The sequence below is a fragment of the Penicillium maclennaniae genome (assembly GCF_028827695.1).
Source record: "Penicillium maclennaniae strain IBT 15551 chromosome Unknown utg000004l:1.0-3007600.0:1.0-3009580.0, whole genome shotgun sequence".
In the NCBI taxonomy this organism is placed as follows: domain Eukaryota; kingdom Fungi; phylum Ascomycota; class Eurotiomycetes; order Eurotiales; family Aspergillaceae; genus Penicillium; species Penicillium maclennaniae.
This window is the reverse complement of record NW_026623216.1, coordinates 2,482,174-2,507,909: the sequence shown is the minus strand read 5'-3', so window position 1 is coordinate 2,507,909 and position 25,736 is coordinate 2,482,174. Positions and strand designations below refer to the sequence as shown.

Sequence of the window (25,736 nt, the reverse complement as noted above, 5' to 3'; positions counted from 1 at the left end):
TTGCTGTGAATTGTTGGATTGGACATGTATTGGTCAACATCTTTGCCGCTGCTATGCAGCTCTCTGCTTCCTTTGGTGGCTGGCACCATCATCACGGATAAACACTATGCCATCATGGACAATGATTGGTACACCGCTGGGTTCGTGCCGTATCTGATTGCCCTCGATGGAAACGTGGATGTTCTAGCCCTCGCGTCAGGTGAGTATGCCGAAGGCTAGGTGTATCCAGTCGCTGACATTCACAGACACCGCGAACTCCTGGCAACCTCAGGTAGCGCTACACGCCGTTGCAACCCTGGAGGCTGGAAATTTGAGCTGTATCCCCGTTTACCCTGGTGCTACTTGGCCGTTGATCAATACGCCTCAGCGCTTTCAGGCATGGGAGACTATTCACGGCAAGCTTCCATGGGAAGGAGCGTTCGCACCCTATAATGAGACCTACGAGGCCGAGGGTAACGATCCCACTTCGGGAAACCCCGAACAGAATTGTGATGTCGGCCTTCAAGGAGGGTTTCCCCAAGGGCACACCAAATAACTCGACCTCCGCTGCAAACTTCATGGTTGAGATGGTGCACAAGTACCCCGGCCAGGTGTCCATTTACTCCGCTGGCGCTCTGACCAATGTAGCACTAGCTGCTCGCATGGATCCTGAATTTGCATCGCTGGCGAAGAATCTGGTGATCATGGGCGGTTATGTTGATCTTAACATGCTCGAAGCGACTGGAAGCATCATGCAGGCTGATTACCAGTCCGACGTGAGTTGATTGTGTATTCAGGACGTGAGCAGTACACTAATGGTATTCAGATCAACCTGATGATCGACCCTGAAGCGTCCAAGATTGCTCTGACAGCCGATTTCCCCGAGATCATCATCGCTGGCAACGTCGCGAATCAGGTTTTTCCTACCCAGGAGTTCGTCGACGAGATCAAGACAGCCGGCAACCCCTACAGTGAGCTCTTCACTAATTACTACGATCTATCCTTCCCCTTCTGGGATGAGACTGCTGCAGCTCTGATGGTCGATCCTTCCCTCGCTGTCAACCAAACCACAGGTATGTCGCTCATGCCTTTGAAATGATCCTGAATCATGCCTAATCTCATCATGATCTAGTATATCTGGACGTCGACACCTCCTATGGTAGTCCCAATTATGGCAACATTCATGTCTATCAGAAGGCTCTTGCGCCCGCTGGTATTCGAAATGTGACTTATGTGTTTGAGGTCGACGCTGACAAGCTGAAGCAACGGATTAAGCATTCGCTCATGCATCCCAAGTCCTGCGCCGACTTGTAAATGTTGTCTTATAGTGGCTCACTACGTGTTTTTTTTTTTAAATGGAGAGTGGTGGATGCGTTGAAATAGATGAAGTGTAATAAGCCGCCATTATGAGGCAAACATAGCATGGCCATATAGAAACCATTGAAGCGTTGACTTCCTGCTCGACGCCTGATTTCCAAGGTTTATTCTCATCTTTGTATCCTTTGGCCCACATTGGGCGTTCCATGGCTAAGTACGGGTCGAAATCTCACCATCTTGGGGTCGCGCGGGTCTCCGTGACTAAGTGACTTTCAAGCCTGGATCTCCGAGCCGGAAGCTCCACCCATTACCTTTTCTCCTGTTCTACCCCAGATCTCATTCTCAACTTCATTTAACAGCGTCATGGACGACCCTGTCCGCAAATTCTCCCAGCGGACGAATACCCGACTCATTCACCAGTGCAACACCGATTTTCGAAGAAGAAGCTTTCTTGTCACCTGGGACATTTTCAAGCGCAGACGAATACGCAGCTAACCCACGATTTCTGGAACTCCAAGAAGAATTACGTTGCGTCCTCTTCTCCGCAGTCGCAAGTCTTGAACCAAGCTCGTACACATCGCCCACCCCAACAGACCCACTAGACGGCTCCGGGCCACGGGCAGCACGCCAAAGTCTAGATTTCACCCGAGTATCCATTCCGAAGATCCGATTAATTCATTATCTCAAGAATTGGATCATCGAATGCGCGCCTTACCTGGATAAATTTGACGAAGCACGGCATTTTGGGGTGCATATTCCAATCCTAGCGCAACGGTCTCCGACATTATTTTACGCTATTCTTGCTTTCTCGGCCCGACAAACGGAGCGCAAAGCATGTCTCGATAAAGCCTACGACAGCTTGGAACTCTATCAAGAATCCATCCGCCTCTTAGGACCATGTCTCCAAGCCAAAGACCCCAATGTCCTTGTGACCGTCTGTATCCTTGCAGTGATGGAGCTCATGTCCGTTAGCCCTCGCGACTGGCGCCGACACGTCAAAGGCTGCGCAGCATTATTCGACTCATTTAACGTCAACGGCCTATCAGGAGGCCATTTACAAGCTGTGTTCTGGTGCTACGCGCGCATGGAGCTGTGTGGAGCGATAATTTCGAACGGCGCCGAAAGCACAGTCCTCGCACTCGAGAAATGGGTTCCAGCGATGCCTGAAACATCAACACCAAAGGAAAGAGAAGATATGATCCGTGATCTGTTTTGCGCACAGGGCCGCATCAGTCCAGACATGCACGCAAATTGGGCGGTCTACCTCTGTGCCAAGACCTGTGACCTCGCCTGTCGACAAACTCGACATATAGAACTAGGTGAGATAGTTTCCGACTCACGCCCATTCATTGATCAATGGACGTCTCTTTGGGAGGAACTGCAATACTGGCTCGAGACCCGACCTCCGGCCATGCTACCAATCAAGACCACTGGGATGGGGGTGGACAGATATTCCCTGAGATTTTATTCGCGCATTGGGCTGCTATCTCGGGGAATCAATTATATCACGCATCATGTATCATGATGCTTGATATGAGGCCGATAGATAGCGTGCTACCGCCAGGTAAACCGCATTTCTCGGCGATTTGGCATGCGAGGAGGGTGTGTGGGATTTCGTTGACGAATCCGCATAGTGGGAATTTGATCAATGCGATTCAACCGTTGTATATCGCCGGGAGGCTGCTCAGTCATCATAGTGAGCACGTAGAGGTTGCGAAGTTGTTCAAGATCGTGGAGGAGACCACGGGATGGGGTGCACTTTGGAGGTTGAAGGATCTTGAGAGGGCTTGGGGGTATGAGCCTGGGGAGATCTTGTCTGCGATTTGAGCTCAGCATATGGCGTCACAATTCACGGTGATGATTGACGTAGATCAGTATGCATAGGTTATTGGGAAAGAAAGCCACCATATGACCATATATGCATCGAAAATTGAAAGCATCCAGATTACGCGAAAACAAGCCCTAGAATTTTTGCATCGAGAAGTGACTCGAGATATATATCTCACGGTTTTCGCATAGGAATGCGGATAAAACTCAGTGCTTCGGAGGCCATTGGCCAGATCTCAGCTTCATTCGCTGTCAAATACACACTATCATTAAATCAAGTGCTTGACCTTGGGCGCAGATCATTGCTAAGCTTTGAGATTGGCAGATCTCTTCTCGTGGTCGATTCCTCAAGCCTATGCGCGTGCCTTAGTGCCTCAAGGCACCAAAGTTCAGACACCCCCGTTTTCAGGTAAATTCACAGCGATGTTTGCCTAATACTCCTGTGCTGCCGCTGGGTCCCTAGAATTCGCTACCTGACCTCAGCGAAATATCTGACACGCTGCCTGAGCAGGAATGTTACGATTGCGATTGGAATTGCCGATCAGGTGTCAAAATCAGCCTTCGAGGCGAGATGGCATTCCAAAACACACGTGGACTCAGCCATGTCTCACGCCTGGATCGCACAATCACATTTAACAAGATGTGTCGCCCAGGCGAATGGCCAAGTACGCGCCAAGCAGTGAGATTAATCCATTGCTGACCCTCGGTCTACGATCAATGAATGGCCTTACAAGACACCAGTCAAGACCGTTAATTTGGTGGCGCTTCAGGGCCAAGTGGCGAAACAGTCAGGGCTCATATGGAGATGAAGGTGGCGGCGGCTACAGGTAAGGGTATCCCGTACTTGCAGGAAGAAAGAAAGGAAATTAGCACTCGGCCCCACCCTCCAACATCGCGCTCCGCGGGCAGCAGTAACAACAGGTCCAATTGCCCTGTCAACCCCTGAATAACCTCAAATCAGGGTCTCGCCAAGCCTCCCCACGACCAAGACACTCCATGCCCCAAACCCGTAAGCTACGCAGCGCCCAGATCGACTATCCCGCTTGGCCCGCTGTAGCGTCTCCCACGGTCGAGACTGGCCGTACGTGGTGGCGTCCACATTGCGCAGCGAATGCCACACCGGTCTCCGCACCCGTTCCAGAGCTGCACGGCGATGGGTGGGCTTTAACATGGCTAACAACGGTCAGGAGAAAGTCTTGCATACTACGTACTCGAGACTTTTGCACAAGGTTCGGAGGGACCCCCTGAGCAGTACAAAAAGCGTAAAGTCAATCGCTTACTTCAAAGCAATTATTGACCCCCCCGATCGGGGTGTACGCGGAAATAGGCGTGCCGAGACTAGCGAGTGTATTTTCAGGAGACGTGGAGTCGAGCGTGGCTTGGACTGTATTCAGTTCGACTCTCCACATGGTAATGTAGTCGCCTTGCCCGGCTGTTCGCGGCAGTCGGTAGGGCTGCCGCACCATCTTGACGATTCTTGAGGGAGGGGGAGGGGCATTGGGAAGTCTATGAGCTCTGAGTTTGCTTCAATTAGAGACTCTAGAACCCCCGTGGCATTGAGATCAGCACTGGAGAGATGGTCTGTCCGTCTCCATGTTGATCTTTGCTGCGGAGGAGGGTTGGCGAGGTTCTATGGATCTCGATAGGATAATAATTCTGGAGAAGAATGCTAAGCCTTGAGTAGAAGGTCAACCGGGTCTGATTCTGGGTCTAATTGCGGTCGGCTGGGTTCATAGTAGAACTTCAAGCCGGATGATCGGCAAGGATCGGTACAGCGCTTACGAGTCAAGGATGATTGAGGACAGTGTAGGGAGTGCTAGGGTACATAAGCAAGCCCATGAAACGGTGAATACCATAAAATGACTAATTTCGTGAATGCAACGATGCTGAGATGAAGCTATGTCATGGTTGCCACCTGAAGCAGACTTGCAGGTCAAGAGAGGACAGTACAGAAGGGACGGTTGAAATCATCACAAACATAAACGAGTACGATGCGTAAATAAAACCAACGTGAGTGCGATCGGCAGAACGGAAATTAGAATGAGCGGATGTGCCAATGACAGGCCAGCCACAGATCCGTTATGGCTGGATCTTGCCCGCTTTTAGATTAGATCGGGACCACATGGCGCGTTTGAGGTTTTCGGGCTTTTCTTTTTGTTTTGTTTTTCTTTTTTCGAATTTCTTTGCTCCTCATGAAACTCCAGGGTAACCTGTGAGCAAGGTAAAATTGACAGTGTACGGGATATAGTCCACCCTTTCCAGTATCTCTCGTAATCTCTAGCTCTTTCAATTTCATCTCGAGCTGGAATAGAGAGGACAGAACAGTCTAGGTCCATGCACCACTGTCAGGGGTAATCCGTAAGGGGCCCCCAAGTGAGACAGGGCTACAGTGCGCTGGATCTTTCTGCACAATAATACTGATAATACAGATACTACAGATACTACAGAGGCTAGAATACGGTAACACTGTGGACTCCCCACTCCTGGCCGAGCCGTGTGGGCCAACCAAGACGAGGAAAACACCGGGTCTGTAGGTAACCTCCAATAATACAGCTGTGCCTGGACGCCTGTCTAGATTCGACCCCCGTACGAACGGCCCAGGGGTAATCAAGATCGGTAGAAACAATCTCCCTTTTTCTCTGTCTCTCCCCTTTTCCCTCCTTTCCACACGGCTTGCATCGAACAAAAGGCCTGACGTGCCCCCCCCCCGTACTCTGCTTCTTTTAACCCACGTTCCTTGATACTACCAACTACAACCGCTTCACTCGTTCAGCGGGCATTCATTCTTTCGTGTGGACGCTTCTCTGAATTCTCCATCATGAAGGGTTCAATCTTTGCGGCCGCGGCCGTAGTCGGCTCTGCCATGGCCGATAGCCACCTCCACCGTCGCCACGAGGCTATTCACCAGCGTCGTGAGGCTTCGTCCAGCGTGCCCGCCCTCAGCGCGGAGACCTGTGGCTGCACGACCAAGGTCATCACCTACTACGGTTCGCCCACCCTGGTGCCTATCGTGGCTCCCACTTCGACTCCCACCTCGACTTCCACTTCGACTCCCATCCCCGAGTCGACCTCGACCTTGACCAGCACCGTCCACTCCACTAGCACTACTACTCAGACTGTGACTGTTACCCCGTCTGCTGTCGCTGCTACCAGTGCTACTCCCTCTACCTCCGCGGTCGTCGTGACTCTGCCCACCAACGGTGTTACCAGCTTCTCCTCCACTGGTACCTACACCATTCCGGCCACTACCATGACCGTTACCGACACCACCACTGTCTGCGGTGCCACCAGCACTGTCGTGCCCAGTGGTACTCACACCATCGGTGAGGTTACCACCATTGTTGAGACTGGCACCGTTGTGACTTGCCCCTACGCCACTGTCAAGCCCACCGGCACTACCGTGACCAGCATCATTGAGTACACCACCTACACTTGCCCCGTTGCTGGTACCTACACTGTTGTGCCCGGCACCGTCACCTCCGTGCCCTCGGCCACCACCATTGTGTACCCCACTGCCTCGACCATCACCCCCGGTGTTTACACCAAGCCCGAGACCACCATCACTGCTACCGTCACTGATACTACCTACTACTGCCCCTTCGCTTCTAGCACTGGTCTCGCCACCTCGACTGTTCCTGCTGTGGCCACCTCTGCCAGCTCCCCCGCTGCCATCGAGACTACCGCCGCTGCCGCTACTACCAGCGTTGTTGCTGCTACCAGCTCCATCTCCACCGCTGCGGCCTCCACCGGCACCTCCAGCAGCGGCTTGAGCGGCGCTGGCCAGCTTGGTATGACTTTCTCCCCCTACACCTCGTCCGGCGCCTGCATGACCCAGTCTGAGGTCGCCCATAACCTCAAGACCATCAACGACAAGGGCTTCAACCTCGTCCGTGTCTACTCTACCGACTGCAACAGTCTGGAGTATATCGGCTCTGCCTGCAAGGCCCTCGGTATGAAGATGATTCTGGGAGTCTACATTGAGTCCTCTGGCACTGCCGGCGCTCAGGAGCAGGTTGAGGCCATCGCCTCGTGGGCCCAGTGGTCAATGGTCGAGCTGATTGTCGTCGGTAACGAGGCTATCTCTTCCGGCTTCGTCACCGCCGCCCAGCTGGCCTCCTTCATCTCCTCCGCCAAGTCCTCCTTCACCTCCGCTGGCTATACCGGCCACGTCACCACCACCGAGCCCATTGACATCTGGCAGCAGTATGGTGCTTCCACTCTTTGTTCTCCCGTTGACATTGTCGGTGCCAACATCCACCCCTTCTTCAACTCCCAGACCACCGCCGAGAAGGCCGGTGAGTTCGCTCTGAGCGAGTACAAGATCCTCCAGAAGCTCTGTGGTAAGGACGTCCTTAACCTCGAGACCGGTTGGCCCAATGGCGGTAACGCCAACGGCGCTGCCGTTCCCGGTGTCGCTGAACAGAAGACTGCCATCCACGCCATCGCTCAGGCCATCGGCTCCAAGTCGATCTTCTTCTCCTACGCCGACGACGCATGGAAGGCCCCTGGCGACTTCGATGTTGAGCAGCACTGGGGCTGTGCCTCTGTCTTCTAAGCATGAACTTGCTACGACAAGGGTGTTTCGTTAAAACTGTACAGGAGGAATAGGAGTTTTTTTTTTTTCTTTTCTTGAGGTGACCTTCCTGGGTCCCACGGGGGCTGGGGGAGAGCCGTGATCTTTTCTGTTCTCTTGTCTGATATCTTGGACGTTTTACGTGGTAGATACACCTTTTATTCGACGTTGTCTACTGACCTGGTTGCATCCCATTTTTATTTGTTTTTGCTCTTTGCGTTGTCTGTATATGTTGATATTGACGCATTTGATGAACTCACTGCTCGCATAGACGTAAATGTAAATGTAGAGTAGATGTAGATCTACGTGGAGTGTAGTCGCAGTGCCTATCTCCGACATTCCTGTGGTGGTCCAGTATCTCCGTGGAATGTGTGACACCACATGAGCCGTCAGGCCTACAATTGTGCCTGACATGTCCCAGATGCAGTCAGCCATTGAATTGCTAGGATGTTTCTTGCTATTCAAAGTTTTCAAAACTACCAAGGTTAATATGGACCTGTAGCCCGATCCAGTTTCTGGTGATACCGTCCGCTACACCACCAATCGAACCAACCATCAGATTTAAGCTATAGGCTTTCCCTATATGGCAGATCCCCCTAGCCCGGAAATACATATCCGTCAAGCCCAAGCACCGTCCACTGCGACCGCAAATATCCCACCTGATTGAAATATCCTGAACTCAAACTCGGACGAGCTGCACCATATTTCTGAGCTCCAGGTCTCCTGCCTCCCTGTACCCTGCCGCATCTTCGCAGGGATGTCCCACGGATGAAACAGCCATTATGTACGGTCTCTGCAACTGACAGTTACACTGAAGTGAGGAGTTACCGCTGATGTCAGCATTCCTTGTTCCTTGTCCTGCTTTCAACCTGTTCAGTGTCCTAAGTATCGACCCCCAACCTTGTACAAAAGCAAACATTACGTAGCTGTAGATCAGACTCGACTGCTGCTAGGATTCAGAGACATTTTGAAACTAAGAAGATCCAAAGTGCATGTAATGTTCTCGATGTTATATACCCATTAGAGCGTATGTAAGTACAAGGAAGAAGAAACCTTTCCAGCCCCGGACCCGCGTTTGATCCCCTTGACAGCCAAATATGTGCATTTCATGTACGCAGCTTCGCTCCCTATCACCTCCAACAGGGAACAGCACTTAGTTCTGGTGAGGACAGACCTGTGATGCGTTAGTTGGAACATTCATCTCATGTGTTTTCAAATGAAATGTCAAGGTTATGGGAGATGACTTACTCCGATGGTGTTGTTTCCCTGAGTCACGCACTCGAGGGGATAGCAGCAAGCCATGGGCTGGCCCCAGGTTGCGATCTTGCTGCAAGAGGAGGTGGGCTGTGCGAATATCCTGATTAGGGCCTCGTAGTTTCTCATGCTGTGGATTGGAGTTGGCTTACCTCGCGGCATGTCTCAGCGGCCTTGGGCATTGCGTAGGAAAGGCTGGCGAGGAAGCCGAGGAGGAAGACGGAGGCGCGCATTTTGGTTACGGGTCAAGTGAGACTGCGATATAGGCTGAGATTGAATCGGTAGAATAGAACTGATTTCTGGTTGGAAGTGATGTTAGCAGAATTCGATGCAGGTTCGATTTGATTGCAATAAAGGGATGAAATTTGGGTCGTAGGGCGAACGAAGAAACCGAAATGAAAATGTAGCGGATAAATTAAGCAAGATTGAGGTTTCGCGAAGGTGTGAGAAAGAAAGGGAAAGTGACGTACCAGTTTGAGAAACGACTATATTCTTGCAAAGGTGTGGAATGTACGGTCACTGGGACGTCTTATAGCATTCCTGACTTTGTGCCGCCCAAGATGGGGCCGACCGCCACACACCCGTGGAGTTGGTGCCGATCATGGATGTAGGTGAAACAGGATCTACAGGGGCGGCGCTGAGGTAAGATTCTGGGATCCTTATTGGTTAGTTAGCAGGGGATGGACGGATTTTGTTGGAACGAATATGATCTAGATGACGGATGTTCTAGATCCTTTGGTCGATGAGGCTGATATCTGTTTCAATTAAAGTAAAGGGGAATATTCTGCGTTGCTTGGACGGATATTGCTCAGATTTTTCAGATCATACAATGATCATTTTAGCGTCGGCTTTGATCCTAGGCGATGAACTACTGTTCTAAGCGAGTGGTAGGACCATATCGCGGGGCTATCTTGGTGAGGAAGCTATAGGTGAGGAAGCTATAGGTGGTTGGTGCTGTGTACTAGGGATTAAGGCGCCGATGTTACCCCCAAAAGGTGATGAAGACACAAAAGAACAGAATAGGGGAGGGTCTTGGCGTGGCTGGTGTTTCTTGCTTGACCTCTCATTATGGGAGGATGTGCTGCGAGGGATGTGTCACTGCTGTGGCAGGGGCTTGGCGTGCACAACTTTTTGCTGGTGCTTCTTCGTTCGGTAGGGATGTGCTGTTGGTGGGGCGCAAAGGGGGTCTCACTTGGCATAAAGCTGTGATATCATGGTGTATGCGATTAAACAAGTCTGTGGGTATTCCTCATTCATGCTCTTTAGTAAATCAGGCTATCTAAGGGACGTCAGAACATGGGTTATATCCTTTCAAGGATTTGAAGGTTGCAGAACGGGCAAAATCTGACGAGCCTTTTAGTCAAGGATCACATAGTGGAGTGTGCTCCAGAACGAGACGCAGATCTCTAGCGTTTGAAATAAATAAAAGAAACTCTTTTTTCCTGAGATCGGCAATATAGCCTCAGGCTGACGACAATCATAAACAGGTTCTCTTATCTCTTCAATCTTCAGTCTGGGACTCAATCTCTAATCAGCCGTGACTTCGGCCGGAAGTGCAGTTCGCTCTCGGCTGCGATTCCCTATATTTACATGTCTCCACATTCAGGTGGACATGACGAAACAACATATTCGCCACGGGAGGTTTTTGCTATTTTTGCTGGTATTTCACATGGCTTGCTCAATGTAAGCACTAACTCACCTGTCCAAAAGCGAAAGTATGTCGTTCGCATATACATGACAGTTAGTTGAACCATGGCTATGAAAACGCCAACCGAAGATGTGGGAGCTGTCTGGCGTGGCTGACGTTTCGAACTCTCCAATCGCGGGATCCGGGGCTGAGCACGCTAACGCTAGACCTTCAGTGAGGGCGTTGCGGTGCCACGCTTGTCAGCCCCGTGGTTGGCCCGAATCGCTATGCTCCCCGCAGGCGAGGCCGTAGGCTGAACCAGGTGCATACGTTTTGGTGTGAATGTTGGCAATTGCTGCCGGGATGTTCTGAACGGTGAACTGTTCACGGACTTGGCCGAGTAGAATGGATATTGCTCGAAGATCTAGAGCTGATAGAGGGTGAACGAGGAATTGCTTTAAAAGAAGGTATCTGCCTTTGGAACCATGGCTTGCATTTCAGGCCACTTTCACTTTCACTTCATACATTATGATCTCAAAGATATCTCCCGCAGTCCGCCCAACACTGCTCCAGATCTACCTATCCTGGGTAGATGCGTGGCTGTTGTCTGCAAAGGGACCAGAATCACCCACAGAACCCCTCTTAACCCTCGATGAACTGTCAACCATGTTTCAGGATGGAAACATCCACCAATTGATGAGCCACAAAATCATCTTGCAAGCAATCCGATCATTCAAAAAGCACAACGAACAAAACAAAATTACCGTCGGCGGCACTCAACCCCCATCCAATGGCATGACGAACCTATTCTCCGAAACCTATAACCCCCAATCCGACTGCACTTGTGATCAGAACAAACCAAAGAGCAGTAAACATAGACAAATAACGTGTGGCGCCATCAATGGCATGGTCTCCGCAATGGAAACCGTCCACTACACTCAAGACGAATGGCACACCGACCTCTTCACAGCGCCCAAACTCCAAGCCGCCGTCGACGAACTCATCCTCGCGAATACCGATATCCAACCTACACACGATACTTGCCAAGGACCCGAGACAGCAGACTTGATCCCAACGATCCGAGCACCGGACCGCCGTCCAAATCCAGGCGTCGACGGAAACGCAATTATCGGAAACCAACTTTATCCCACAGCCGAACAAATCAAGATCTGTGCCGATGCCAAGTACTTCGGTGTCATTGCCTGCGGTGCAGGTCTCTGCGACGAGGGTCTCGCACGAGCAATCGCAGATTCATGCAACGATATCCTTATCGGCGACTATTGTGAAGCGGCGGATGCGAAGGGGTTGAAACTTCTTCAGCAGGTTGGTGGTGCTGCGATGGCGTTCCTCAAGTTGTGTAACATGTCAGGTCGAATTTCGGATTGGCAGTTTAGTAACCTAGCCGCTTATATGATTCAGTGTCGGGTTTTGGGGCATTTCCGTGACCATGAGCGACCATATCTGCCGGAAGGGATCTATGGGAGTCATATGACTGGTCTTGGAGTGCATCGGCATCTTGATGTTGCTGCTTTTCATGGAGTGATGACTGCTTCTGTGGCGACGGGTTTGGAGTGCAGTGAGAAGGAGTTTATGAGACTTGTTGATGCATGTGTTTATGTGAATGATTTTGTGGATTTCAGGGGTGATACGATGCGGAAGCAGAGGGAGAACGTCTTGTTAAGAGGACTAAGAGGAAATATCTGTCGGTACCTTGACAACATGATTGGCGAGTGTCTTGATGCGGTGGTTGAAGTTGTGGAGGGCTCGGAGTTGGGGGCGCTGGTTGTCATGGGATATTGCAATTGGGCGGTTATGGGGGCTCATCACAAGGTGTTCGAGGTCCTTCATGGAGTGAAAGGGGTTAAGCAGTATGAAACTTGCCGTTACCGATCCATTGCTGATACCTCGAAGTATTTGAGGTTGTTGAGGGCATTGGAGCCATATGGGACACTTCATGAGGATGGACCGATGGTCACGAAAAGGCGGGTGGAGATGGAGAAAATTTATAGCACTTGTCGATCAGACCCGGCGGCACACTTGGCCTGGCTGGCCGACGCAGCCCGGAGCCTGCTTGAGCCTACTGTGCTCAGGAGGATAGTGGATGTGGTTCATTACGAGTGGAGTGGAGATGTGGGTGCTGTAGATTATTGCCCTTAGAAAGCTCCTTCTTGATTGATTTAATCTTATCCTGCAAATACTCGATGACATTACGACCTTGGACACAGTCGCGTTCTATTTTAGAGTTGACAAATATGACAGACGATCTAACCTTACCTCACTCCCTAACTTTACCTCACTCAAAGAAGGTCTTAGTATGTCGTAGGCCGCCCACAATCATTTTGGGGGAACGTGGGCTTCCTAATTGGGCAAGGCAGTCGCGATGGAGTCAATTACGTCCAGCAAAATTCTGGGGCTCTTGGGTTTCATAATTTGACAGTTATGTTTTCCTAGGGATAGTTCGAAATTCCAGATATGTGCCCCTTTTGGGAATGGGCGCATTAGGCAAGGACGTGAGAGAGAATCCTTCCGTGACATCATATGATACCCAACAAGAAGGCGAAGGTAAGCGACAATGTTTCTTCACTACAGCTGCCAATGTTTTACCAGATTTCTATGATTCATTAGAGAGCTTGACTCATCTGGAAAATATTGATTGAAAGATTGATGGTTGCGTAGCGACTCAAGGTCACAGATTTGAAGAGCCAAAAAGTAAATCATGCAGTGAGAGTGTGTCTGCATAGGGCAGGCCGCCAAACACCACGAGTGACTCAACAGAACATCAAGTTCCAGTAGAGCCCAGATTGAAAGGAAGAATCCGGTGTGTTCCATCCCATCTTCCAGCCCTACGCCGCACCAGCCGTAAGCGCCGATCATGCCACCCCCGACAGATTCCTACACCTTATGACCAAACAGAAGTACGATTCCACAATCACCCGAGACTATCCTCTATCAGAAAAAGAAAATGCGAGGGCTGAGCCTCACGGCCAACCCGAAATTCTGAATGCTAATGGCCCGGCAAAAGCGCATTCCGCGTGGTTCGGCCATACCACACCACCCTACGTCACGACTCATCGCAATTAGCCTACCACGACAACCGACCACATAGCCCCAGTCCCCGGAGTCGCACGAGGCCCAATCGCACTGGAGATAGATCATGTCACCCAGGGAAAATATCCGGGGGATGCGGTCGATATGCGCCAATGATATCGAAGCTATGGTCATCCGAGATAGAGTCTTCGGAACCGAGACCACAGAGTGGGTTCGGCGTCGATCGGGTGAAGCATATGGTACCATCTCTATATGGCTTATTCTTTGATTCATGAGGCTATGTCTTATCTCCAGCAGGTCTTGACACGAATATATAAAGGTGTACGAAATACCTCCATGGACTTTCTCATCATCCAACACAAATACAAGATCTTCACTCAAGACAAGAGTCTCTACTCAACACCTTACATCGCCACTTACAAAGACCACTCAATACTCAAAACAATGTCCTCCACAACAAAGTCTTCCCAGGACGCCCGTCTTCAGAATGACTACGGTGCTGATTACTGGATTCGCAACCCTGCAGAGGAGCACCGCGTAAGTTTTTTTTTTTTCAAAAGGAACCACCTTTCAAACAAGCAAACTAACACTACCATAGCGCCCTACCGCCGGAAGAGGCCTTTTCGCTGGTCTTCAAGACACCAAGCACTACAACGTGGAATCCGGCTGGGCTCGTCGCAAATCTTCTGCCGAGTCGACTGGAATCCTGGGATCGCTCTGGGGCCGGTAAGATTCTCTAAGCGGATAGTGTTTACGAATGCAAAACTGACTTGTGGTAGATTGATTGGAACTTCCTAGTCTGCCAACGGTTTTTCGAGTTGCATAGTTTCAATTATGTCCTTACAATCTAATCCTATCAGAGGATGAAGTTGGTTCAGTTGCCGAGATTACGTCGTTTGTTTAATAGCTTTGGAGTTTGGTGCACAATTTTCAATTATTCATACATGTTCTTTTCAATACATAACCCATTCACGGATTCAAGATCAATCAAACGGTGCTTTTAGTATTCATTTCCTCTTGCAATGTAGCTCAACGATTGGCCCTGGAAGGAATGAAGCTAGTGAAGATGCTAATAAAGGAACCACTAAGAAATTTAAACGGTTGAACATCATTATTATCAATTTATTGAAATTGTAAGTGTAAAATAGGCCAGTGAAACCATTCCAGACACAGCTCGATGTTGCGAAGAGGCACAAAACCCAGTCACTCCCCGACTCGAACGTGACAAGGGCATCTTTAACCCAAACATCTCAATTTCCGCGGGTTGACTGAATGATGCAACAGTTGGCGATAACATAAACCAGGGGTCCAACACCTTTTCCAACCATTGATAGGGAGTAAAACCAGATCCTCGGATGTCTTAAAGCTCGCAGGGTCCACAACAATATAGTCGCCCATGTGACTGTCGCTCTTGCGTTTTCGATCCGTGATCGTATATTGAGTCCCCCAAGAACCGCAGCCCATCTGGGCTCAGGCAGACAGTGGGTACATAAATCAATAAATTGATCTGATCACTGAGCAACAAGAGAATTAGCCTGAGCAGTAAGGATTGAGTCTTCTGCGTTACATTGTCGATTCTTGCCATAATTAAATATTGGGGCTTGTAATAATCAGAACGGAAAATAGAGTCTTTTTCATTTTGTAAAGGTCATGGCTGGATTCCCTCAACTGGGCAAGGTACGTGGCCTCTGCAGGTGATTAGAGTAATTCGATGGCCTGCAATTCCAGGGGTCAGCGCGGTGCAATCCCGAGCAAGGCACAGACCAATAATCCTTGGCATATATTGGAAGTGCAGTCGACAAGATATGGTGCAACCTCAGCATATCTACTTTTCGACAATCAAACACAGGGGACATATGTTGTATAGAGCGTCGCTATGATCCACTAGGTTATGCCGGGCCTCGGCTCGATTATAGTCAACTCGGTACCCCGCCTAATCGGGTATACCAACGCCCGTTCATGCAACATTCAATGAAAAGATGTGAAATTTTCGATTGCAGACAATCCACTGTCCCATCGCACCGACTAACTCTCATCTTTCCACATCCATATCTAGTCCAGTTCTCCCCGTCATCGAACTATGAATCCTGAAATACCCTCAGTTCCGCCCTCGCGCTCCCTAAAAGGCAAAGTCGCAATCGTGACAGGAGCAGGCTGCCTCGGTACAGGCATAGGCAACGGACGCGCGATTTCAATCCTTCTAGCCTCCGACGAATGCTCCGTCATCTGCGTGGATTTGAATCTAGAATGGGCAACTCAAACAGTCAACATGATACCTGGAAGTGGACGGGAGAAGCGTTCGCATTCCAGGCCGATGTCACTTCGTCAGAAGATTGTCAAGCCGCGGTACGCTTCGCCATTGAAAAGTTCGGGCGCCTCGATATCCTGGTGAATAATGTTGGTATTGCAGGTGCAGCGGGGACCGTTGTTGATGTGGATATGGGGGAGTGGGCTAGGGGGGATGGAGACTAATGTGGCGAGTATGGTGCAGATGAGCAAGTATGCTATCCCGGAGATGGTGAAAAACGAAGGAGAGATTAAGGGGAGTATTGTTCATATGGGGAGTGTGGCTGGGTTGAAGGGTGGCACGCCACATCTATTGTATCCGACTGCGAAAGGGGCGGTGGTTAATTTGACGAGGGCTATGGCTGCACATCATGCGCTAGAAGGAATACGCGTGAATTGTGTTTGCCCCGGGGTAAGTTCGGTGTAGGTTGTGTGTTGGGATGCTCGCTTACCTTGAGTCTCTGTTGTAGATGCTGTACACGCCTATGATGTATGGGAATGGCATGAGTGAGGAGGCGAGAGAGGCTCGGCGAAAGCGCAGCTTGTTAGCTACTGAGGGTAATGGGTGGGATTGTGCTGGTGCAGTGGTATTTCTTGCAGGTCCCCATGCCCGATGGATGACTGGAGTTATTCTGCCAGTTGATGCAGGAACAACGGCGGCAGTGGGGATCGGAATGACGAAGAGTGCCAGCGTAAACGCTTAGAATACGCATGGAGTGTCAATCCGGAGGACATTTTGGTCGGCGACATGAGTCCATCCGGAATCAGTGTCTACGTCTGTACAGACTCGATCTTAGAATCAACGATAGAACATCACTGCAAGCTCAGCAATGAAACACCAAACTGATGAATTGTTAACCCAAGCGCTGATAATATGTACATTTAAATCGATAACTCTGTAATATAAACATCCGTAAACACCATCACCCTTGACCATCCCACTACCAAGAATCAATCTTCATAGTACCCTTCTCCTGCAAGTTCTGATGCATCTTGAAAGCCTGGAAAAGCATGTGCGGCTCATGACCCATACCCTTCTTCAGACACTCGAACTCGGCACGGTCCAGATAATCCGTCAGAATGGGATAGTAGTCAGGGTGCGAGCACTTCTTGATGATGACACGGGCGCGCTCACGTGGCGACAGACCACGCACATCTGCAAGACCCTGCTCCGTCACAATAACGTCAAGATCATGCTCCGTCTGATCGATATGTGTGGCGAACGGAACAATACAGCTGACACCGGTGGGGTCTGTCTTGCTAGGTCTAAGTGGAGGGTGTGTGCATGATACTGTACTTGGAGTTGCGAAGGAAGTCGGCGGAACCTCCGAGTCCGTTAAGCATACGCGAGCCCATCACGCAGGTGCTGTTCGCGTGGGCGTAGATGTCGACTTCGACGGGAGTGTTCATACCGATACAGCCGAGACGGCGGATAATTTCGGGCGAGTTGGACACTTGCTGGGAGCGGAGGAGGAGCTTGCCGGCGTAACGCTCCCAGTTGTCGTAGAAACGCTTGAAGCCGTCAGGGGAGAAGCGGATGGAAGTTGCGGTCGCGAAGTCGAGGTTGCCGCTGTCGAAGAGGTCAAGGAAGGAGTCCTGCAGGACCTCAGTCCAGACCTTGAGATTGGTGAAGTCTGCGCCGCCCTTGGAGAGACCGCCGACGACGGCGTTGGCGATGTTGCCAATGCCGGATTGGATAGGGAGAAGGTTCGGTGGCAGACGGCCGTGCTTGACCTCGTGCTTGAGGAATTCAATCAGGTTGGCGGCGATCTGCTGCGAGGTAGCGTCCTCGGGGGCGTTGGGCTGCGTCTGGTCCGGATAGTCGGACTCGACGATGGCGACGACCTTCTCGGGATCGATCGGGATGTAAGAAGTTCCGATACGGTCCTCGGGGGCCATAACCAGGTATGGCTTGCGGCCAGGCGGAAGATCGGAGCACACGATATCGTGCAAACCCTCGAACGAGGGACTGGCAGTGTTGACCTCAATAATGACTTTGTCGGCCATCTGAATAAGTTCAGGCGACGCACCGACGGAGGCACCGGGAATAATGCCACCATTCTCAGTGATGGCAGTAGCCTCGATAACCGCGACGTCAATCTTGTTGTTCGGCTTGTTCATAGTGTAGTAGCCCTATGAGCTGCGGGTTAGCGCTGATCCATTGATCTCCGCGGCGGGAACGCCCGACGCTAAATTGAGACGTACATAAACCAAGTCCGAGGGAAACATGCTGAGATGCTTGTCGAAGAACTTGATGTTGCCATTGTTGATTCCCTTGGCGATCTCTTTTCCGACCTGATGCGGGCTGCGGCGCTCGATCATGTTCAGCTGCGCCCAGCGGTTCTCCGTCTCGGCGCCGGAGGAGGCGCCCACAAACAGGTTGTACTTGAGCTTGCCCTGCAGGTTGTTCTTCTCTACGTGGTCTGCGAGAGCGATAGGAACTTTCCTACTCAGTTGTCAGCGCCCGCCCTTGCTACGAAGTCAATTGCATCGAACATACTTGGGATAGCCCACACCCGTGAAACCGGACCAGCCGATGTACGAACCATGAGGAAACAAGTCAATCAAGTCTTCAGCTTTAGCAAGCTTATTCAAGTAAGAAGGCCGGCGAACGCGGCTCTTCAAAAGCGCAGAAGCAGCCATCGTGGAGAGATAGCAAGGGAGGGTAAAGTGTCTAGAAGATGGAGAGAAAAGGAAAAGGAGGGAACCCAGGGATAGAAATACTCTCGAGCTAAAAAAAAAACACCCCACGGGCAGCTTAGGCAGAGTCCCACCTGGTCCCACCGGAAGAAGAGGGAAAGGGAAGAAAGGAAAGAGAGGAAGCTCTAGCTGGGCAACGCGGGCACTGGTCTCGACCGGAGTTGTTAGCCATAGCTCTGCAATCACCTCAATGTCAACTCAGAGCTATCAGATTACCCGAATACACACTGCTATGCCTTCCTAGTCCCCCTTTGAAACATCATTGTACCACCTATCTCCCTAATTCCGCCTAGATCCAGTCCCCGAAATCAAACATAATCCATGGTTCATATTGACGTCAGCTCGGCAAAGACTCGGTGGGGCTCGGAGATACCTCGCATCTTCCCTAATTTTACCAGGTATCGTTACATCAACACCAATTACACCAATCTACATCCATGTTCATTCCGGATACATCGGATCCTCCCTCTCTGAACATCCGTAACAGCAGCAAAGCCAAGCGGACCTAGATGCCTGCATGCAAAGCCAAAGCCCGAGGATCCGGAGATGAAATAGATCGGGGTGGGAGACCCGCCCGGCCCGGTGGTTCCATCAGTCAATTCACTGTCTCGGACTGTATCGGTTAACGTTTTCGGCCCTACGGAGACCTGGCCACACCTATCGAACCGTCCCCTGGCCTCCGGGTATGATTGATTTAGGGGGGTATTGGTGGGGTATGGATCACTGATCGACCCGCTAGTCACCTGGACGGTCGCATGATGTTTTAGTGAATGCTGAATTTGTAATTCTCAGTTGCTTATAGGGTATGCAATTGCTACCGCTACAGTCAATGGGACAAGACCTAAAGCCAGGACTAGAGCTAGAGCTACGCACATGGCACAATTTGAATACCCACGAATTCAGGGCTAGAATACATTGAATACAGTACATTTATTTGGGGGGGGGAAAGGGGTCCTATGGCAAGATTAAGCACAGATCAAACCCCAGCTCCGGTCCACATACCCCGTATCTGCTTTAAGTCCATTCACCGGCCGTGCAAAGTCAAAATCAAAATCAGCACTAGGTTTTGTGCAAGTGCGAAATTAAGACAAAAGGCGATAATAAACCAACCGGGGAAGATCATAGATCGGACCCTAACCATTGAAAAGTGAAAGCACAGAAAAAAAAAAGTAAAACAAAAAACCAGAGTGGCGAGAAACCGTAAGAACTCATAGTCGCAATTTCCTCGTATGATAAGACGCCGTCCCGTTCTCAGCAGTAAATGCAATTCATCCGCCAATATCCAACCTCAGACATACACTCAGCTTCAAGTTCAGCTGAAACTTAAGGTCTGTCGTTGACACTTCACGCTGTAGCCTCGGCGTCGGCCATTTCGGTGTCCGCCGGCTCGCTCTTCTCGGCGGCTTCTTGCTCTTCCTTGTTCTCTTGAGCAGGCTTCGGCGACTCCTTGCCCTTGGACAGTGTACCATTCAACCAAGAACGGAACTGCTGATTCGACTCATCGACCTTATCCTTGCTCAACCCACGCGCCCAGTTCGGGTTATTAACGAACTTCTCGACAAAGCGGTCGTGGCGCTTTTCGCGTACTGCCGCCTTCTCCTTGGCTGCTTCCTCCAGCTTCGCCTTGACGGTCTCGGCATCGGCGTCCTTGTCGATGACCGGGGCCGTGGAGCGCCAGAACCAATCGTGACTGGGGGGTTGGTACAGGATGGTATAATTGTTGGCACAGATGCGGATGATCAGGCCATCGAAGTGCTGGAGACGACGGTAGTAGCGATCGTATTCCTCGTCTTCGTCAAGTTTGCTTGGAAGGCTGCGCTTCAAGAAGGGCATGCGCATTTCGGAGAAATGTACGCCTTCAGTGGGGTCGCGCATGGAGTAGGCGGTCACGTAGTATGACCAGCGGGCTTCAGGGCTGAGATCCTCGCGGTCGAGCGTGGAGTCTTCAGCGGACATCACCTGAATGGTGACGCGGCGCTCTGATGGGATCTGTAGAGTAATGTCAGCGGTGTAAAATTCAAGTATACGGGGATTACGGACGTAAGTAACGCGGTAGATATCGCCATCCTTAACGAGCCTCTCCACTTGCTTGCGATACTGGATCTCTTGGTGGTGTGTAGTTTCTTCTTTCTCCCGCTCCTTGAGGAAGAGGTTCGCGACATCCGAGCTGCGGTCTCTCGAATCACCAGTAAAGATCGAGGCCACGAACTTCGTGATAGAGGAGAAGATGCGCTCGAGGTTGTACAATAAGTAGCCGCTCTGCATGTAGAAGCGACGCAGTGTCTCCTCAAGGTGAATCTGATCAATATCTCCCCTAATGACTTCCTCGCACATGCGGACGATCTGCTTGTAGAGATTGGCGTTTGGTTCAACATCGTAGAAGAAATCAGCCGGGAAGCGATCGATCAGACATAACTCGTGTGCTGGCTTGGGAAGCATACCGCGGCGTACCTGCTCGCGGGCTTCGGCTTCTTGTTGCTTGATACGCAGCAGGCGGGCGTACAAGATCTCAAACGTGCGCAAGAAGCACAAAATATTCAAGTTGCAGTACATGTGGTGCACAGTCTTCTTGTACTTCTCGTTGAGAGTGTACTCACGCTCCAGGTTGAAGTTTCCCTGGTCGGGATGTGACATCCACTTCAGCTCAGCAACGTCAAAAGCATCCTCGGCTTCAGAAGCAGCTGTTGAAATTGCACGGACTTCGGGAGTAGGCTGCTGGCTAATGTCAGGAGCATCATCCTTGGGCTGGCCATTGGTATTGCTTTTCTCGACTCGGCGTTCAAGAACCTCACGCAAGAGATCCAGCTTCTGCGTGTTCACAACCTTTCGGCTGACGTTCGAGGCATCGTCGGCACCAAAGTTATCTTCCAGCTCCTCAGCAGGAGTAGCACCGACGGCAAGCTCATCCATGTAATCGAGGAAAGTATCACGGTCCAATCCGAAGAAAGCAGGAACAAAGTCCTTGATGAAGTTGATGAGACGCACCGGGTCAGCACCAAACCCGGAGGTAGTCCTGTCGATGTACAAACAAAGGAGGTGGGTAGTGTCCAAAAGGACATCCATATCCTTGAACTCCATCTGACTTTGGTACTTGGGTGGGTTCAAGCCACTCTTCCGACGGCTCTGGGTCTCTTCAAATTTGGCCTGAAGATCCTGCTGAATATTCTTAGCAATGAACAGTTTCTTGTCGGTCTGGCGAGTAGCAATAGCCTGGTGGTCGAGACTACGCCAGTAGGCTCTTTGCATCTGCTCACGCCAGACCTTGTCCCATTCGCGCTGGCATGCCTTCCATTCCTCGAGCTTCTGCTTGAGGCGATAGAGAACGATAGGCAAAACGGCGCAAGGACGCTCGAACATATCACGAATGATCTTCTCGCCGCGCTGGCGATCGTAGACCTTCTTGATGACTCGCTGGTAGATGGCCTCGCTCTGACCACCAAGGCCAGGCGGCAACTTGAAGTTGGCACGCTCGTGCTCAGACATGTGGAGAAACTGTTGGACAATAGGCTCAATTAATTGGATCGTGCGGACACAGGCCTCAATGTGATGGTCATAGTCGTGACGATCTTCTTCAATGCGATGAAGAGCATCCTCGAACTGATTCTTTCTGTGTGCAACGAAGCCAGAGTCTTCGGAAGCCCAAGTAGGATGCGAAGCCCATTCGTCGTTCAGAACTTCGAAGCACAGTTGATCACGACCACTGCAGGCTTTTTGTCTTTCTCTCTTGGGAAGCAGCCGGTAGCTCGGGCCCAAGGATCGGCAATGTGCAAGGTTCACCAAACCAGACTCAGTCTTCGGCTTAGGGTCGATGGTCTTATCCTCGGGTTCTTCGACATTCATGAATCGCTTGAACCAGCTCATCAGCTCAGCATTTGAGCCAATGAAACCCTCGGCCCTCTTGACCAGAATGAAGCGGTCGATCAGATCGTTGGTGTACAGATTGCACAGCTTTAAGAAGTCGCTGAAGATCTGCTTGTTGGCGATGAACTTCTTCACGCGGTCGAAGAAGGCAATCTCCTCTTGACTGGGAGTCGTCAACATGGTGGGTGGGACCGGCTCGGGGAGGGCTGGAATCAAAGTCGGCGAAACGTTCGGAATATCAGCGCCGGATGGCCGGCCATGAGTGTGCTTTTGTCTCTTGGAGAGATTACCAAACGATCCTGGCTGGCCACGGACTTGAGCATCAGTCATACGGGTGGCATCAACACCCGAAGGTCCAGACACGGAGCCAGTGATGCCAGGTCCGCCCCTTCGCTTTTTGTTCTCTTTGCCAGAGTCTTTGACATTGAACTGGCCAAGAGGGGGCATTTTGACGTCACGGTTAGGTGTCTGCGAGGGGAACTCGCCGGGACCACTGCGAAGATCGCTGACAGGAATATTCTCTGCTGCACGTTGCCGCTCAACTTGTCGAGCATGTGCGGCAGACTCAGGCAAGAACTGCTTGAAGTCTTCGAGGAGGTCAGGGGCAGTGTTGAACAAATGAGTGACCTGCGCATAGACATCCTGAATGGGTTTTGACTCGCGCTGGTAGGTCTGCAGAATTTCGAGGAACTGCTTATAGATCTCCGGGGCGCTGGAGAAACGGTTCTTTATCTTGTTGACGTAACTGATGGCATGATTGAATTCAACGGGACCACGCTTGTTCAGATCAGCATGGCCGCCCTGAAGCATACCACCAACACCAGCCAGGCTGTTCAAAGGCTGGGTCAAGCCGGCATTTCCACCGGCACCGGAGACCTGCATCATGCCAGGTCTTCCCATGCCAGAGGCTGCCGAAGCAGCGCCCTGTAGCTGGGCAACACCTCGGTGATCCTGCTGGTGAGACAGAGCCGAAGCACCCTGAGCCTCTTGACTTTGATAGCCGTAGTGAGAATCCTGCGCGGGACCTTGGCCTTCCTGCTGATACATACCCGGGGCCATCATCCGAGAGCCAGGCGAGTATGATCCAGGCGCACCATGCTGTTGACCCTGCTGTTGCTGACCCTGCTGCCAACCCGGGCGGGACTGGTCATAGTACTCAGCGCGGCCGTGGGGACCAAGTCCTCCCGATGGCGCGGTGGTCTCAGTGACGGTTTCGAAGGGACGTCCGGCGCGAGGCATGCTTAGGGTGTTCGTGCCAGAGGGCGTAGTCACCCGAATGGCATCCGGGTTATCCTCGGTGCCGCATTCAATGCGATATCCAGGGGGCAAAAATGTGTTGAACCCTTGAATTAAGGCGGGGTGGCCATTGAAAAGAGTCGACACCCGTTGAATCACGCCCGGAGTATCAATCCTAATACAGATCAGCCTCGAGTCGGTGAATCAGCAAACGGCCAACTTACGCCTGGCTCTTGAAATCTTTCATAATGTCCAAGAAGCGATTATATACGTCTGGTTGGTCAACAAATCGCACTTTGACCTGATCCAGATAGCTGAGGGCATCCTGTATGACAAAACCTGGGTTAGAATAAATTTCGAGGAATCCAGAGGGAAGCCAAAGACTGACATTCAGAATCGGCTGCTGGCCCTGAGCAAGAGCTGCCACATTTCCAGGGATTTGCTGTCCCTGTCCATTGTAGCCCATCATGGGCGGACCGCCCGGGTGCTGCATGTACGACCGCGGTGTACCCTCGCCGTGCTGCGGCATCTGCGCGCCGAACAGACTAGCTGGGCCCCCGGAAGCCTGCACATTGCCCTGGGGCCCATTGGGCTGGGTGTTACCGAGACTCGAAAGAAGACCGTTCGGGCCGTGGATGGAATTCGGGACCTTCGATGCTACTGGCTGGTGGAGAGGAATCGAGCCCGTATGGCTCTGGACCGGATGGTGTTCGCGCTGGCGCTCCATCTGTTCGCGCTCGCGTTGCTCACGCTCCCGGTGGGCCATCTCTTCCTGGCGCTGGCGCTCGATAATTTCGCGCTCCCTCGAGTCCCGCTCGCGCTCGCGATTCAAAGACTGAGGGGATGCATGCTGCATGGCCTGACCAATTCCGGGAAGAGAGTGGCCAGAGCCGTGAGATGGGCCCTGCGGATGTTGTCCGTAAGTTGGCTGGTGCGGAGCCCCGTGGCTCTGGCTCAATTCTGCCAAACCAGGAAGTGAGTGTCCGCTCGACTGGCTGGCAGGGTGATAAGGACCTTCGAGAGCGCATAACTGTCAGTTTCATGTTTTCCTGCACATATTGATCTTTGGGAATCGAGATTGTTTTGACGTCGGCTGGGGGAGTGCTAACCGCCTGGAGGGGGGAGGACAGGTCCGGAGGGCTGCGAGCCCGGACCTTGATTCGGAGGATTTTGACTATGAAGTAAAATGCAATATTAGCTTTCGAGGTCGTGCAATGGGGCACGGCGATTGGCATACTTGAAAGACCCCAAGGGCCTCTGTTGGTTCATCTGATCCATGCCAGGGTGCGACGGAGGCCCACCGGCAGGGGAGTGCCAGCTATCATTCCCAGAGTTCATGATCTAGTCATGAACTCGGCTGCAGCAGGGAAAAGGGTATCGATAAAAGGTTGGGGCGGAGGTTAGAGGAATAGGGAGATGAGAGTCTGGAGAAGGTAAGCTCCCAGCTGGTTTTTTGTGGCGCGTTCTCTGTAGCAGAGGTTTCAGACTCAAACGGTGGTCATGTCACAGCATGACCCGCACCCTGAAGAAAAAGCGAAGGAAAACAGGCGACAGGTACCACGAAGATAAGGCTTAGGGAGAGTGCGCGCGACCGATCGCGGGCTTCAGCAGTGGAGGCTTTCCTGACCGACTGACGCTAGGGCGTATCCGGTAAGGCGTGTCCTGTCCCGGTCCTTGGTTGTTCCGGTAATCATGAGCTGTATCTTACGCTCCTCCTGTGTGGTGGCCGCCACCGTGGGCGGTTTTCATGTTACTTACTGTAATGTGTGGCCGAGTCATACCCTCCGCTTTCGTCATCGCCTTTGTTTGCCGGCAGAAAAAATACGGAGGATCTGAGCATCCGGAGATTGCGTCCCGTGGATGTCATCGGGACGGTGAGTGAGTCCTTAGTGAAACATCGTCAGATCTCTTTATCAGTCTAGTTGTCTCTTTCCCTCCGATCCATATAAAAGAAGAGTGTTGTACTCATTATTGATTCAAAGTCAGAAAACGCTCCGTACCCCATTAGTCTTGGGGCTTATGTACCGC

At 51.5% G+C, this 25,736-nt stretch overlaps 8 protein-coding genes across 8 annotated transcripts; 5 read left to right on the top strand and 3 right to left on the bottom strand.

Annotated features, from left to right (window-relative positions):
* Nucleotides 1-114: 114 nt before the first annotated feature.
* Nucleotides 115-2,821, top strand: N7477_005074 (putative C6 transcription factor; the record flags this gene model as incomplete). Its single annotated transcript, XM_056966737.1, has 6 exons — nt 115-199; nt 246-417; nt 485-755; nt 806-1,052; nt 1,112-1,289; nt 1,717-2,821. The coding sequence occupies 6 exons, from the start codon at nt 115-117 to the stop codon at nt 2,819-2,821; spliced, it is 2,058 nt and encodes a 685-aa protein (XP_056823518.1).
* A 3,120-nt stretch (nt 2,822-5,941) lies between these two features.
* Nucleotides 5,942-7,678, top strand: btgE (putative cell wall glucanase (Scw11); the record flags this gene model as incomplete). The annotated part of the gene is made up of 1 exon (XM_056966736.1): nt 5,942-7,678. The coding sequence occupies one exon, from the start codon at nt 5,942-5,944 to the stop codon at nt 7,676-7,678; it is 1,737 nt and encodes a 578-aa protein (XP_056823517.1).
* A 1,171-nt stretch (nt 7,679-8,849) lies between these two features.
* On the bottom strand, nt 8,850-9,183 carry N7477_005072 (uncharacterized protein; the record flags this gene model as incomplete). The annotated part of the gene is made up of 3 exons (XM_056966735.1): nt 8,850-8,870; nt 8,945-9,040; nt 9,103-9,183. The coding sequence occupies 3 exons, from the start codon at nt 9,181-9,183 to the stop codon at nt 8,850-8,852; spliced, it is 198 nt and encodes a 65-aa protein (XP_056823516.1).
* Nucleotides 9,184-11,105: 1,922 nt separating this feature from the next.
* Nucleotides 11,106-12,734, top strand: N7477_005071 (uncharacterized protein; the record flags this gene model as incomplete). Its single annotated transcript, XM_056966734.1, has 1 exon — nt 11,106-12,734. The coding sequence occupies one exon, from the start codon at nt 11,106-11,108 to the stop codon at nt 12,732-12,734; it is 1,629 nt and encodes a 542-aa protein (XP_056823515.1).
* A 1,227-nt stretch (nt 12,735-13,961) lies between these two features.
* On the top strand, nt 13,962-14,355 carry N7477_005070 (uncharacterized protein; the record flags this gene model as incomplete). The annotated part of the gene is made up of 2 exons (XM_056966733.1): nt 13,962-14,162; nt 14,224-14,355. The coding sequence occupies 2 exons, from the start codon at nt 13,962-13,964 to the stop codon at nt 14,353-14,355; spliced, it is 333 nt and encodes a 110-aa protein (XP_056823514.1).
* A 1,665-nt stretch (nt 14,356-16,020) lies between these two features.
* Nucleotides 16,021-16,615, top strand: N7477_005069 (SDR family NAD(P)-dependent oxidoreductase; the record flags this gene model as incomplete). The annotated part of the gene is made up of 2 exons (XM_056966732.1): nt 16,021-16,323; nt 16,382-16,615. 2 exons carry the CDS (start codon nt 16,021-16,023, stop codon nt 16,613-16,615), a joined length of 537 nt encoding a protein of 178 aa, XP_056823513.1.
* Nucleotides 16,616-16,852: 237 nt separating this feature from the next.
* On the bottom strand, nt 16,853-18,554 carry coaT (acetyl-CoA hydrolase ACH1; the record flags this gene model as incomplete). The annotated part of the gene is made up of 4 exons (XM_056966731.1): nt 16,853-17,177; nt 17,209-18,044; nt 18,117-18,357; nt 18,412-18,554. 4 exons carry the CDS (start codon nt 18,552-18,554, stop codon nt 16,853-16,855), a joined length of 1,545 nt encoding a protein of 514 aa, XP_056823512.1.
* A 1,401-nt stretch (nt 18,555-19,955) lies between these two features.
* N7477_005067 (transcriptional regulator SIN3) lies at nt 19,956-25,046 on the bottom strand (the record flags this gene model as incomplete). The annotated part of the gene is made up of 4 exons (XM_056966730.1): nt 19,956-23,883; nt 23,933-24,722; nt 24,818-24,882; nt 24,946-25,046. 4 exons carry the CDS (start codon nt 25,044-25,046, stop codon nt 19,956-19,958), a joined length of 4,884 nt encoding a protein of 1,627 aa, XP_056823511.1.
* Nucleotides 25,047-25,736: the final 690 nt, after the last annotated feature.